The 15066-nt window shown below is 35.3% G+C and overlaps 1 protein-coding gene across 3 annotated transcripts in view; it reads right to left on the minus strand.

Annotated features, from left to right (window-relative positions):
* The window catches only part of AP3B1 (adaptor related protein complex 3 subunit beta 1), a 164863-nt gene that overhangs the window by 74190 nt on the left and 75607 nt on the right, over window positions 1–15066 (minus strand). For all 3 annotated transcript variants that reach the window (XR_008447714.1, XM_054053905.1, XM_054053906.1), the window contains exons 15-17: window positions 7315–7491; window positions 1803–1989; window positions 721–851 (exon numbers count right to left, since the gene is read on the minus strand). Coding sequence is in view for 2 of the 3 variants with exons in the window: in XM_054053905.1 (XP_053909880.1) it covers window positions 721–851; window positions 1803–1989; window positions 7315–7491 (495 nt within the window). In the remaining variant the exon portion in view is untranslated. The remainder of the gene's footprint in view (window positions 1–720; window positions 852–1802; window positions 1990–7314; window positions 7492–15066) is intronic.

Below are 15066 nucleotides of genomic sequence, written 5' to 3' on the forward strand. Positions count from 1 at the left end.
TGCACACTATAGTTCAATACATTTACATTTCTGTTTCACTGGCATTTATTAGCATAAATCACAACTCTAGTACCAGAACATGGCTTAGTTTCAGATTTCACAATCCAGTAACAAGCTACTGCTAGAAGCAGGCACACCCTGTAATGTCAACAAACGACTAGTGCACCAATAGATGACATTTTCCTATTACAGACTTGCCTAATTCTCTCTAGATGATCTGAAATGTAAACCCTGTTCTCTACCAAACTTCACACTTAGAAACATCCATAGTTTTTCTCCTTGTTGCTGCCCTTTGCTTATATTACCAACTTTTTTTTCTGTCTAGACTTGGATCTGTAAATAAATAAACCTCCTGCTGACATTCCACTTCGGTAGTCCACCTACACTCATCATTAACAGCAATTAACACATGGAAGCACAGTGAAGATGACTGATATGAAATCAAAAGTGAGACAGAAGGGAGAAAAAAGCCCACTTAATCCATGAGCAAAGCAGAAATGGCCTACAGTTGATCCACTTCTTTCACTGAAAAGAAAACTGTAAGCATTGTGCAGGTTTCCAAATGTTCCATTTTCAAGTTAAAGTATGCAACACAATCATCACAAGTGTCAACGTTTTCCAGTACAGCATACACATAGTATTTAAATACTTGTACTTTAGGCTAATATTGTATATTGACTAGTGCCTTCAGTGAATTTACTTTTAATGATGCTGACGTACCGACTCAGCTACGTCAACGTTTCGGACAGAGGGGTCAGGCGCCACCTCTGGCCAGTCGGACAGCTCTAGGTAGCCGGTGACTTGGCTGTTCAGTGTGTGAGACAAGGTGCCAAGCTGGAAATGATCCCGATCTATTAAAAAAGGGGGGGAGGGGAGAAATACACAAACACCATGAGCTCTACCACAAAGAGCAATCTTAATCAGGGCTAAAGGTAATCGCCATTATATTACCTCAAATGTCATGGAATAAATATAAACTAGGAAGCTCTTCATAGGTCAAAAAACTGATTTCAGTCCATAGATTACAATAATCTCCCCCATAATGGTCAATAAAAAAGCTAATCAGTCAGTGTGTTTAGAGGTGTTGCTCTGAAATGTAGCTTCTCTAAAAATTACTTTACTGTGAATATTAAGAATGACAGCACAGTTAAACAATCCATATACATGTCTTGGCACAAACACATCCAGAATTTTAATAGTTTTTCTTCAAAATGGAGCTCCTTTTAGAGCTTCAAAACTGGGACTAAGTAAGTATGAAAATTAACATTGCAAATCATCACAATAACAGAGCTTTTTTAATTAATATAACCTGATAACCTCAATTTAAGTAGACAGAAAATGGTTCTTAGTTGTAAAAAGATAGTGAAAACACAGAGAAAACTGTAACTTTGGGGAAAAATAATAAAAACTTAATCTACTGCGATTCAATCTATTTCATATTCACAAAACATCTGCAATACTCACATTAAGAATCTTCTATTAAAGTCCAGATAAAATACTAGAGCCATTTTCCTAAACTGAAAAGTAGTGTTCCTCAGAAGACACACCTTCCGTTATTTAAATCAAATTAAAATGCACATGAATAGAAATAGATCAGTTTGTCAGGGTTTATCAGAGAAATGCATTATGTTTGCACCACGCAAACCCTGCTTGCTGAAAAGCAAGTAAGCAGAGCGGGTATCCTTGCATATTAATCATTTGTATTTGCTAAGTAACACAATTTGCGAGCATATTTGAAATAGAATAGGCTGCCACATTCCTTTACACAATGAGTATTTACCGAACGATTTTGGCAGTTATACCTTTAAATGGAGATTCAAGCAATGGGGCAGGTTTCTGTGCCAGAAATATTTTTTTGGCATATTTGCTTAAAGCTCCACTCTTCTCATTCGGAACAATAAGCTGCCTAATAAATCTTGTACGGTCTCTGATGTCGTAGCTTTGATCATACTTGCCGAGATTTAATACGTACTGGGTAAGCAATTTTGTCTGTGGAAAAAAACAGGACAAGAACAGAATACAAGTTATTTATGATTATTGATAACTCTGGATAAACATATTTAAAGAGGTAATAAAAATGAATGGTTATGTCAAACAAATGTTGTTCCACAGGGAATATGCATTTCTAAAGCTGCAAATGGAATTCTGCAGCCAAAGCACATGTCCTCTTCTGTATTGGGGAGGTGAATGCTGAGTACTGAGAAGCAGCCATGTGCTAGATTATTAAACTGCTGAAGTGGAAAGAAAGGCATCATTAAAAAAATAATCATATATGGCAAACCCGCTGAAGGGTCTACGTGAGGATAATGAATGTGGAAATACAACTAAAAACATGGCACTCAAAACTTAATCGGAAAAATATGCAGGACATCAAAACATCAGAGGGTATTAGGGGGCTGGCAAACTGCTTCTGCTGAGGTGTGTTTTATGAAGAGATACTGTCCCTGGCATAAGCAGTGTCTGCACTCTGACTGCACTCAGTTACTTTATCCTGAATTATGATCCATTAAAGCAGACACATGAATCACTGAACTGGATTACTGCAAATTATTTGCAGTGCATTTAGCTGTTACTTTTTCATAAAAGCAAGCTGCTGATGCCCTCTAAAAACCAGGATAAAAGACTTCTTCCATTTTTTCTTGAAGCTTAAAGCCTCCAGTAATATCAGTCATTTATTTATTTATGTAAGGGAGCAACTTATATTGTCACAGATTTTTATAGCATAATAGGACTTCCTAATTTTGAGGTCTGAGAATATTAACTTGTATTAAAAAATTTTAATAACTCAGTTAAATTTTTAAAAATGGAAAGAGAATATAAGAAATCAGAGAGACTTTCACAGTATCTTAGCAATAACATAGCATAACCAGAACAAAAGCACTGAACAGGCTTGTATCCATTAGGCACATTTGAAAGGAGTATGCCATTTCTTTTATATACAAGCAAACATGAAAAAGAGCAAAAATAATATACCATTACAAGGAAGTAAATTTTTAGTATTTCAGCGCAGAATGGACGAATAACACAGGTTAAAAATATATTGTCAAGAGAATCTTTTTTCTTTATACAAAGAAACAACGTTGCATATGTATCTCTTTTATCATGATATTTTTATAACAATAACAGAGTTTAAATTATGTCAGTGGAAAAACATGTAAAAAAACCTCATCAGTCAATTCAGTGCTGTGCAATTTGCTAAGAATAGTTCAGTTTAATAATTTCTAACTTGAGGATGTAGGTTAATTTTTTTTCTAGAGATGTAAACATACTTTTTCAGAATACTGATTAACTCCTGTAAGGCAAATACACACTAAACCAGAAAATATTTTAGTTTCAACCACATAAAATGCAATGTATGCAAACATTTCACAAAATACTCTATGGTACCAAAGATTTGAAGAAATTAGTCATATTACATTAGAATAATACTAAAAGTGTAGGCAAAAAAAACCTTTCAGTGCAACACTTTTAGTTTCTTTTTTCTCCCTGATACCCAAGAATGGTTTCTGTAAAAAGATGATTTTTCCTCTAAGGTATTGTCTTAGCTCTGGGAAAGGGAAAACCTTCCCATGTGTATTTCGCAGCTTATTGGCAGCTATTTCTATATCAGGGTATAATATTTTAAACAACTGCATCATACAGAATATGCGTAATCTGCACTCATGCTGTTCAACGTAAATGGAATTGGAAGGGAGGGTTCCCAGGTAGGACGAATTAAACTAAATCAAGGATGCCTCCTGCAGCCCTTGCCATCACTTTACCTCTGTAAAACAAAACAAGACTCCTTGCTGTCATGGCAAAAAGCTCAGCAGAACAGGTCATAAAACACAGTGGTCTTCACTTCTGAATTTCTATAGGGATGGAAAAAGTTGAGGGCCTTGTAGGCACTTTTTCAGTAAGCACTGATGCAATTAGATAAAGAGTTCATCCTGAAACACTGTGTTTTCTTTGATGGGATCATTTTCTCCACAATCCTTCCCCTTTTCCTCCTCCTTTTCCTCTCCCTTACAATATCTTTTCCATATCATCCACTACAGATAAAGACACAACAAATTTATATGGCAGAATGTTCCTTATCTCCAAGAAGTCATCTTCCAAGTATCCGACATAGTATAAATAGTTTTCATGAAACCAGGAAGAAAACAATTTTTTTTTCTTGTCTTATGGCAATGCAAATAAACAAGCAGCAAAGCTTTTCTACATAGAGGTAGCTAATAGGAACAATTAATATTAATTAAAACCAAAAAATAAACTATTGAATACACATCAGCTTTTCCAAAAAAGGAATATCTGTAAAAATCTGAAAATTATTTGAGTAGGCACATCAGTTTGGTGAATTATGACAGAATCTGCACACTATGACTGCTTCAAAAAACAGAAAGACAAAGTATTCTGATATATGATATAATACATTTATTATCATACGTCAACATCGCCTGTTATCAGGACATGCTCATTATATAGGCATAGTATAATTTCTTTTATCCCCATACTGGTAGACTCTATTGCCACTGTTTTATAACATTTGTTTTGACTAATATGAGAAGTAGACTTCAAGTCAACCTTCAGCAACATTTCTAGGATTTTCTAGCAGCAATCATTCTATTTTAGAATTTAATACTTATCCCACATTAGCTGCAATTAGCCTTTTGCTAGATGCCCACCTGAAAAATTTTATAACACTGGTATCACCAACAGACGAGGCTCTACGATGGGAGAAAAAAAGCTATTTATCCATTCTTTAATATAATTAGCTGGCAGTAACTCGATTCTTCGGATACATAAGGCTAAACCACGTTTGGCATATCTGTTTATGCACTAGGACTACTCTTTCCGGTGGGACTCCTGTTGTGTTACACAACAGAAACCCATCAAAATCTCTTTATTCTTCCTGCTATATGCAAGAAACAGCTAAGACAATTAGATGACATTTTCTACTTGACAATTCCTCTTTTAGAAGCTCCATTTAGACAGCTATCTAGCACATTCATAAGGATTCTTATGTCCCCAGGTGATGAAAAAAAAGGAAGCAAGTTTACCAAACAACACTGACAATTAGAGAAAAGCCTGTTCTTATTACATATTTATCTAGAGAGGATCGAACCTGCAAGTCTTCCTTAAATTATGAACAGCCTTTGGAAACTCACAGGGTGATCATGGGATTTAAGTGATAATTGTAAGTTCTTAGAAAAATACTGCATCTTAAAAAGCATTCCTCAGAATATCCCGCATTAAGCGTTTGAACGTATGCCTAAGGAAATGACCAGCAAATAAAACGAAATATTTACACAAAGGGAACGCCCCTCCAAACTCTTATTTACTCCAGAATTTTGTGCTTTTCCTCCAAACCAGACTTAACAGATCAGATTTACCTGCCTTTCCTTCACCTGGAGCCAGAGCTCTCTTTATCTGTTTAGTTGGTGTTGAGTCTCTCTTGGTTATCTCACCACTACTTTTCAATAAAGTCACATTGTATGTTTGTGATTTTGACAACTTCATTGGCTGGCTGAAAAGAATAAAGTATTCCAAAAAGTATTGTATGGTGGAGTGGCATATGGAGGGAGTAAATATGAGTATGAGAAGAGATGGACAGACTGACAACTGAGCAGTCAAGTACACAATATTTGCCTTCAATTTCATTTTATAAAACTAAGACTGAGAAATGGCTGGACCTTTTAGAAACTGAAGTCCTTCCAGAAATAAATGTTTGAATACTAAGCGAGCAAAGAAAAATTACTCCCAGGAATAAGGACGTGGCCACAAGGAAAGTGTTGCCAGCTAAAACTATCACATTCTAGTTTGGAAAGAGTTTTGAATCAAGGCAAGTCATCAACCTACTCTGCTAGAATTTTGTATATTAATAGCTTGAACACTTCAGCAGAAAACTTATTTTTGCACACTCAAAAACTAAAAGAGGAAAACACTCTGGGATGAAATTCATAATTTATTAAGAATCTCAGTAGATAGTTTCTTCTGATTTATCATCATTACTGTATTTGAATAAAGGGTTATGAAACACTGATAATGACAATTTTAAAAGTAGTAAGAAGTGAAATTGGAAAAAGAGCATAACGGAAATCATTTTTTGTGGGCAATGGATTTTTTGGTAAAATACGGTGTGGAAAAATTAGGATAAAACTAGAAAAATTATATGGAAAAGTAGTAAACATTATCTAATGGGTCAAAAGCAGACAGTTTAGAAAATCAAACCAATCCTTCCCTAGTTTAGTCAGCATTTTCATCAAGATGAGCACTGACAGAAAGAAGCAATGTTTTGTAGCTGCCTCATGTTAGACTATAATCAGAGGACAAGCATCAATTTATATATGAATGCATGGCAAGACAGTTTGTCTCCCATTTGCCCTACAGAATAAAGTCTCAGACAGAGGAAGTTCTACAGTTGGATGTAGCTATTAAGGAATGAGAAGGCATCACAGTTGCAGAGGTATGAGATTCTGTGCTGTCCAAGTTGTTGTAAAACAAAGAGGTCTAGCAGCCTAGGAATTGTATACATCTCAAACAAGGAATTTCTGCTAAATCTTTGATTTTACAACCTTCTATAGCAATAATTGGAATTACAGTGAAAAATTAGTGTCAAGATGCTATCTATATTCCATAGCCAAAGAGTGATGAAGTTCACAGTGCTATCACTGAGAATAATGAGGCAGTTAGCACTCTCATACAGCTATTGTTTTTAAGCTGGCCGGAGATCTAAGTTTACCTTTTTTGTACCATCTGACATTTTTAGATTTTCTTTATTACTAGAGGTGACCATAACCCACTCTCTCCATACGGTGAAGTGCAACAGTAAAAAATATAGAATATGAGAAAACTGTTACTATGTTCAAGAGGAGCACTGGTGGAAAGACATTATAAAGCTTTTGGCTGGTATCTCCTTTTAGGTATCCTGAACCAAAAATAAGCATCTCATGTTCAAATTGACAGTACTCTGTCAAAAATTTTGGTCTCAGATCCAGAAAAAAGCAAATCATATCTGCAAAATCTCCTATCCGATACTAGTAATACAGTTTACAAAAGTTTACTAATTACATGAATTAGAAAATCCACAATTTCCCCAAGAAAGAAAAAGGCAAATCTCATCACTACATTGATATTTACAATCTAGCACATACTCAAAGACTCAAGGTTAGATTCAGTCTATTAGATTTCTTGAAAATTGATGTTCAACTTTTCTTCATAGAATAACATGGACTAGTTTTTGTTACTTATATATAAGAAATCACCACTGATCTATACAGACTGCATAAAATCCACCCTGGCTCTAAATACGTATAATTCTGAATTTAAGCTTACCTGCTTTGAGTTTGTTAAATAGAGTTTTGCACCCAAATTTAAGATCTGCAACTTTACAAGGTCATCTTCATTAGTGAAGCTCTTGGCTGTCTTTCTCAAAACATCCGGTGCGATCTTCGGAACCCGTTCACAGTATTCGCCAATGAGCCAGAGAATACTGGCTCTGGCTACTGGAACCTGAGAAAATATTGTGCACTGTTAGTTAACACATTCTGGAAGATTACTTGAGTACTTTTATGTACCCGTGTTTAGTAGGAGGTTAAACAAAACAGTTTAAAGACAACTGCCATGCAAGAAACACAGACCCAAATTAAATACTGTCCAATAAAGCCACTGTGTTAGACTGAATATTTGTACAAATATAAGAAACAGATTCTGCCCCTAAAATCATGCATTATCAGTTGACAAGACAACTGAGTAGGAATGGAAACACAGGCACCCAGAACTGATGTGTTGATCATGTTCACAGGACAAGCTGCTGGAATCTGGGAAAAGAATCCAAGCTGTGGCTAGGAATTCTTGCCACCAGGTTACACTGAACACCATGTTAAAACAAAACAGTGGTTTTTTTGTGACTATATTCATATAGAAATGGTTTCCAACAATATAGTTTCCTCAAATCCTGTTTATCTGCTTTAAAAACACAAGAATTCCTTTAAGGCTATTCCTATCTTTCCTTAATTTTTATTTTTATGACAGTGAGATTTATATTTTCGCAAATGTCCAAGCCCATTTGAACACAGGATTCTGGAGAGACAGAAGTTTTAAGGGTGCACTCTGATCAGAAAATTCAGACTCTGACCAGTCTTAATTGCTTGGGAGCTACTTGACTGTTCCACTGAAATAATTGGCAGTAACAGTTTTCGTATGAACTCCCAGCATATGGTGTTGACGTCAAAAGCACAGTACTGTCACAGACAGAGGGGAAGTAAAATGGAAAACCACAGAAGGAAACAGAAGTTCATGCTCCATGCAGAGTTTAGGGAGAACTAGTCAGGAGTTACATGAAATATTATATACACACTTTTCTCAAAGTCGGGCTAGACTGCATTACCTGGTGGACAAATTAAAAATTGGATTTGAGCTACATACATACCTCCCTGAAAACCTTGCTCTCCTTCCGTGAGAGGAAGGAAGAAACTATGCGATAAGAAAATTCTTCTAGGCAGAAGCATGTCTTGCATAGCTTTTACAGACTGTGGTGCTCTCATGTTCTGTACCGATTCTCCTTCAACAGATGTTGAAATAGTAAGGAAAAAACATAACTGTTCTACCCTATCAAATAACTGACTGTAGTTTAGGAAAAAGAAATGCTTCCAACTGTAACTGCAATTTCAGCTACTTTTGCTGCTTTTTCTAAAAAAAACTAAAAAACATTTTACTAATAATTCCATTACTCCCTGTACTACAGAGTCATCTTTTTATACTAATACTTATACTTAAGCCAGCATTTCTGCCTTATTCACAGAGAAACAAGCTTTAGAAATTCATCATCGTGGTTCTTGAAACGCTAATTCTTTGTATCTTTTATATATATTTTAACTACTTTTCCAATATATGTCAGTTAGTCATATATGAATATGTATTTCTCAGAATTACTATGGGAACCAACTATTAAGTATCCTACCCTGTGTACACATAAAATTTGAAAGCACTGCTTTCCAGTTACACTTATAAAAGTAACCAGTGCAAGTAAGCTACTAAGGTTCAAGGTAACAACTCCCAAACCATGGTCTACAGTCCCTAATAAATAGGATTAAACCATACTGAAGCAATACTAATAATCTTCACAGCAAATTTTAATGATTAAACATGTTTTACTCCTCAAAGAAGTTTGGTAACAGCTTTTAATGAAGTCAACCTGACAATATCTGCCTCTGTGCTTGGAGTTGTTGCAAATACACATACCAACTAAAAAAACCAGGCATGTCATGGGGAGAAGAGAGGACTGCCTCTGCTGAAAGAAAAAGCAATCAGATCATGGAACAGAGTACAAGGGTCCAACAACAACAAAAAAAATCCCTTCAAGAGACAGATGCCAGTTCTAAACATGGAAAAGACACTTAAGGTAGACGTAACATAAGTTATATAACACAGTGATTTAACATAAATAGTTATATAACACAGTAAGTTATATTTTATGAGGGAGTGTTATATAACACAGTGATTTAATGTAAATAGATATATGTCAATACTGATTGAGATACAGACTAATTTTTTTGTGAATTGACAAAAAATATAAATGGTCTTGGAAGTTAACAGTGTGACAGAGGGGTACAAGCTACTGCAGGACTGCTAAATACAAAAACTTTAAATGCAGGCAGAATATGTCTGGCTGTGAAATGGGAGAACTGATGCCATTACTGTACACTGATTTCAGAAGGGAAAGAGGTTATTTCTAATGTTCCAAAGGTTACACTGCATTAAGACCTCACTCCCAATCTATTATTTTAAATTGGGCTAAAGAATAATAATTGAGTGGTACATTAAATTTTCCAGTATTGGAGCAGTTCAAGTTGCCTGCTGTACAGATAGATACCTCTAAATAAGAATATATAGGCAACTTCAGATTTCAGTTATGCTAGATTTATTTTTCTAAAATATTTCATTACAGACTTGTTAAAATCCTAGAATTCTACGAGAGATGACCAAGTACCACAGTCTGGCCAGCAGCCTACTAGAAACATCCCCTCTCCTATTATTGTCTTTTCATAAAGCAAAAAAAGCTCACAGCACAGACTAATTTCAGTATTAATTATGAATGACAAATATCAGTACTGTATTTTTCCTAGTCAAACCCAGGACTACACTTTAAAACCACAATGAAATATATTTAAATATACTTAAACAGTGTGCATTCAAGCACAGTGTTTTACTCCTCAAAGTTTTTTTCCCATTTGTAAAAAGCAATTATTAGAGTAATATACTAGTTTTAGAATGTTAAATAAATAGGCCAAACAAAGATGAATTTGAAAAATACTGACAACAGAAGACAGATGAAATTTCTCATGAGATTATTCCTTTAAATCAGGTGGTTAGCTTACTATGTACATACTGTATATATCAACCACAATTTTGTGCAACAAGAATCAATATCAATTAGAGACTTTTTGAGTCAGACCCCATTTGAATGGAAGCCATTTTAATGAAGAGTGTATGTCGAACTGATGAACCCAATGTTTCTGTGTTACTGGATTCACTCAGGGTCAAAAAAATCACACAATATTTTCAGACAACTTCCTCTCTGCTTTGAGTCTTCTAGTCCACAACCATGTGATACAAAGTGCATGATCCTACAGCCATTGTTTCCAGGGCATTCAAAACAGCAAACAAGAAATGAAACCAATTCTAGACCTTCATTGCCTTTTCCAGGATAGCTTAAGTAGGGACCTTGAATTGACAAAAATGCAGGAAATAATACTTTCATTATTCAGCCCTGCCCTGCATTATCCTCAAAGGCAAACGGGATTGTAAATTACTTTGCCTAGATGTTTTATTCCATACGCCCTGAGCAAGTGGTTAAGTGCACTTTTTAAGGCTTAGTACCAGTAGGTAGTTTTTACTGCCATTTTAACTCATTACCTGTCTGGAGGAAAGTAATCGTTAAAAAATGAAAAATAAAAACCAGCCAGACCCTCTCCCCTCAAAGGAAGACTCTGGTTACTTAAAGCACTTAGCAAAAGACATTACAAAAATTTTACAGATCACTCTAAGCAGCATAATTAAAAAACTACTGTAGTTCAGCTCAAACCTTATTACACACTATACTAGGCTAAATTACAACTTAAACTCACCCGTTCTGGTTATCCACATTTATCACAAAATGAGAAGATACTCAAATTGCAGATGCGATCTTATTTTCTGCATTCAGAATAATATCTGCACAGCTAGCAATTTTTAAAATTTTACTTCAAATCAGAAACAGAAAGAGGGATGACACTCATGTGAAATGTCAGACTAGCAGCAGGAAGGTACACAGTAAAGAACAAGAGTAAAAGACAAGCACTGTTCTTTGTTTTCAAATGGTAGGGCTTCAAGACTCCTTCACTATCTGAACCTCTAAATGTACAATTCCTTTTCAAAAAGGATCTCTGCTGATGACTGCCATCTCTTATACAGTGTACAGGTTTTATATAAATTGTGTTTTAGTCAAGCTGAATTTCAGTGCACAGAGTCTCTGGACCTAATGTCCCAAAGACCATGTACTCCTCTCAAATTACATACGTATTAGAGCAAGTAAAAAAAGGATCAAATTTTAAGTATTCTTTATTAAGTCTTACTTACATAAAGGTTTAAAAACACATTACGAAAGTCTGTCTTAGGGAAAAGAATGTGGCTAGAATCTGAAGCTTGCAGAATGAAAATACATATGAACTTATGAATGTCATACTCTGTGATACACTCCCAACATGGAGGGAAAGAAGAACTTAAAGAAATAAAGCAGCCTCTGCCTTGAAGCCAAATAAAAAACCAGAGCAATAAACAGTATTTATGCAAGTATACTAAAAGAGGAATTTAAGTTTGTTACTGTTGGAGAAATGGACAGAGCAGTTTCAAAATTTCCCAGTCACCTACTCTGCTAATAAGAATCCCAACCCAAAGCACTGATTAGTAATTCTTAATTGCTTTCATAAGTGACATGTTTTCCCCCTCATATTAAGCTCTTCAAAGTTACATGCACCTATCTTATTTTTTCCTCTAAATTTGCAACCCTTTATCCTCTCTGTATCCCATCAAGAAGTGTTCCTCTTCATCCCTAGATTAGAAAACACTTCAGACATCTCTCATATTCCAGAGGGAACTAGGGATAAGTCTAATGAAAACCAAGGATGTCAGAATTCACTGGCTATCAACAGAAAAAAATTCTGCCTTGACAGTACCATAAGAGAAAAATCACACCAGAACTGCAATATTTCCATCACCCAAAAAGCTGTCACTACCGGGTACAACATACCATCATAAAATATTTTTCTAAAAAGAAAACAGCAGAAACTAATTTTGAGACTACTACGGCTTGTTTACATGAGGAAATACACAAATGTAGAACACCACTGAGATTTTCTTACTCAGAGCTAATTCTTGGTAGGTTGATTTACATTCATTCATTGTTAAAGTGAATTAAGATAAATCAAAAGGCATATTTCGATCTAAACAAAAGTCTCTCGTATTAATCCAGTTTAAGCAATGCTGTGTCACCAATTCCCTTTAAAACTTAATTTAGATGAAATCTGCAAGTATTTGCACTTAGACAAATTCTGGACCACAGGTGTTTGGAAGAAAAGATTTTTTAAAAGAGTAGACTATATGACACACATTTCACAAGAAAATATTCTAGAAGCTTTTAAAAAAGCCCCTCACATCTTTGAAAATGTCATCCTTTACAGGGTAGAAAGGCACTCTCATGAATACAAAGGGACTAGATAATAGAAAAGACAAAAATCCCGTTACAAGGGAAGGCAATCATCAGATGTCCCACAGGGACCTATAGGGGAAAATGTGCTGTTCAAAAGATTTGCAAGTAACCTAGAAGAAGGCTATCTAGTGAGGAGACAGTGTGCTGACACAAAATTATTCAAGGTAATCTAAACTAAAACAGAGCCTGAACAGTTGAAGATGACTTATTAGAGATACTTAAACATAGTGCAGAAGTGATGCAGCTGGCCTTGAAACATTAATAACAGCACTCAAAAAAAAAAAATTTCTACACATACTGATGAGCCTCAAACTACTACTAGGGAAAATATCTTGGAATCATTAATATTTTCAGAGAATTGCAGAATTGTTAAGTCAATGTTCTGCAGAACTCAGACAACCACAGGAAAGTTAGAAAAAAAATACAAATCAAGTAACACCCTTATGTCAATACATAAGATTTCCCCTTCATATCCCGTGTACTTCTGGTCACCCCACTTCAAAAACCACACAAGTATCATGAAAGACAAAGAAGTGAAAAAAAAGAGAACAGAAAGACTGATCAGAGCTATGCAATACGAGGAGAGATTAGAATTTTTAGATTAGTAAGCATGATGATGTGGACAGTAAACTCTTCAGTGAGCAACTCAGAAGGTACATTGGAGCTGCATCACAATACTACCGCTATTAAGAGGACTTCTGGAATCAACCAGTTTCACCTTTCTCTAAACGGCCCTTTCCCACATGCGTATTTTTTAAATTCCAGTCGCTTTAAAAATTATATGCACAAAACTTATTAAGCCTACCTCAGAGTGAACATCTAGCACAAACTAGCACTGCTTAGATCCCTGGCTCACAGCTTACCAAGTCATTAAATTATAAAGCATGACAACATTAACACATTAATGGCCAACTGGAAACCTCATGGTATAAAATGGAAGGCTGAAGAGAACCAATTATTCCCTTGTTTAATATCTTCAGAACACCATCAGACATGCATTTCTCAGTTAGAACTTTTGTAGTGAATGGAGCAAAGCAGCTGGAACACAGCTAGATCAAGCTGCACTATGCACAGGCCTAGTTACACAACAAATATGAGATACAAAATAGATGTCCTAAGTATTTGCCTAGGCCACAACTGAGATAAAAGTTTAAGGTACAAACTATTACACACAAAAGCAAAGGAAGATAAATAAGCTCTCTTTTCAGATATGTAAGAACCAAGCAATTAAAGGGCAAAATGAAATGCAACTAGTTTTGAGCGTCACTGTAAATGAGTCAGTAAGTCTACAAGAGCTCACTACTGTTTATTTGACCTTCACAATAATCTTTATAGTTGGTCAGATAACTTGCCATCTATCACTTTCTAAATGCCTTCTGTAAATGAAGAAGGTGAAGACAAGAATGAGTAAATTTCAGCTTGCATAACCCAAAAAAAAACACTACTACAAAATATTTTTAAGCACCTTATCATTGACAATCAAATCTCAGGTTAACACAAGTGAAATTTATAACAACATCAATGAAATAAACTCAGGCACCAACACAAAAATTTATTCCATCCAGTTTACATCAATTTTCTTTAGTGTCTAAGTGTCCACCATTTACCTAAACTAAATAATGACAGAAACAATAAAAAACCTATTTTTACCTTAAATGCTTTTCCGTTCAATTGTATTTAATTCTGTTCATGCTTTCCAACTGTGTTCTACATAGTATTACATTAACTTTAACTCTCAGAGTACTAAAGCATTTCTTTGTCCATTATCCTCCACCCTCTAGTGACTTTCAAGTTCATTCAAGACTATATAATTTGGCTGCTTCTCCTATGTCCAAATGCAAGAGTCTTTCAGTGGTATGCTCCTGCATAGAGCAACAGGGTAGGCTGCTGAGTGTCAACCTCAATTTAAAAGTGAGCCCAGAAGTACTTTACCTGACAGAAGAGGTCAATAAAAAAAAAATCTGCGTAAAATGTGTGTGTACAGAGTGTGTTTGTATACATGTATATTGTACGCCAATCTAATAAGGTTATAGAATCCCTGCTCTGTGTCTCTGCATTTTACAGGAGACTAAGGCAACTGTCTTACATCAGCTCCCAAGTACTTATGCTATAGCGAGATCAATGTTTAAAATACACATGCAGATCTCGGGAATTCTAGTAATGGCTTATTAAATGTCAAAGTTTCAGATTCATATACGCAGCACTTATATAATCCAAATATCACCTTTCAAAACAACTAAAAATACACTTACTCTTTTCAGAAGCTTCCGAAGTGGTGAGGAGGGTTGGATTAGATGACTTTTAGAGGTCCAGAATCACAGAATCGTTAAGGTTGGAAA

This window comes from Cuculus canorus, chromosome Z, assembly GCF_017976375.1.
Source record: "Cuculus canorus isolate bCucCan1 chromosome Z, bCucCan1.pri, whole genome shotgun sequence".
NCBI lineage: Eukaryota > Metazoa > Chordata > Aves > Cuculiformes > Cuculidae > Cuculus > Cuculus canorus.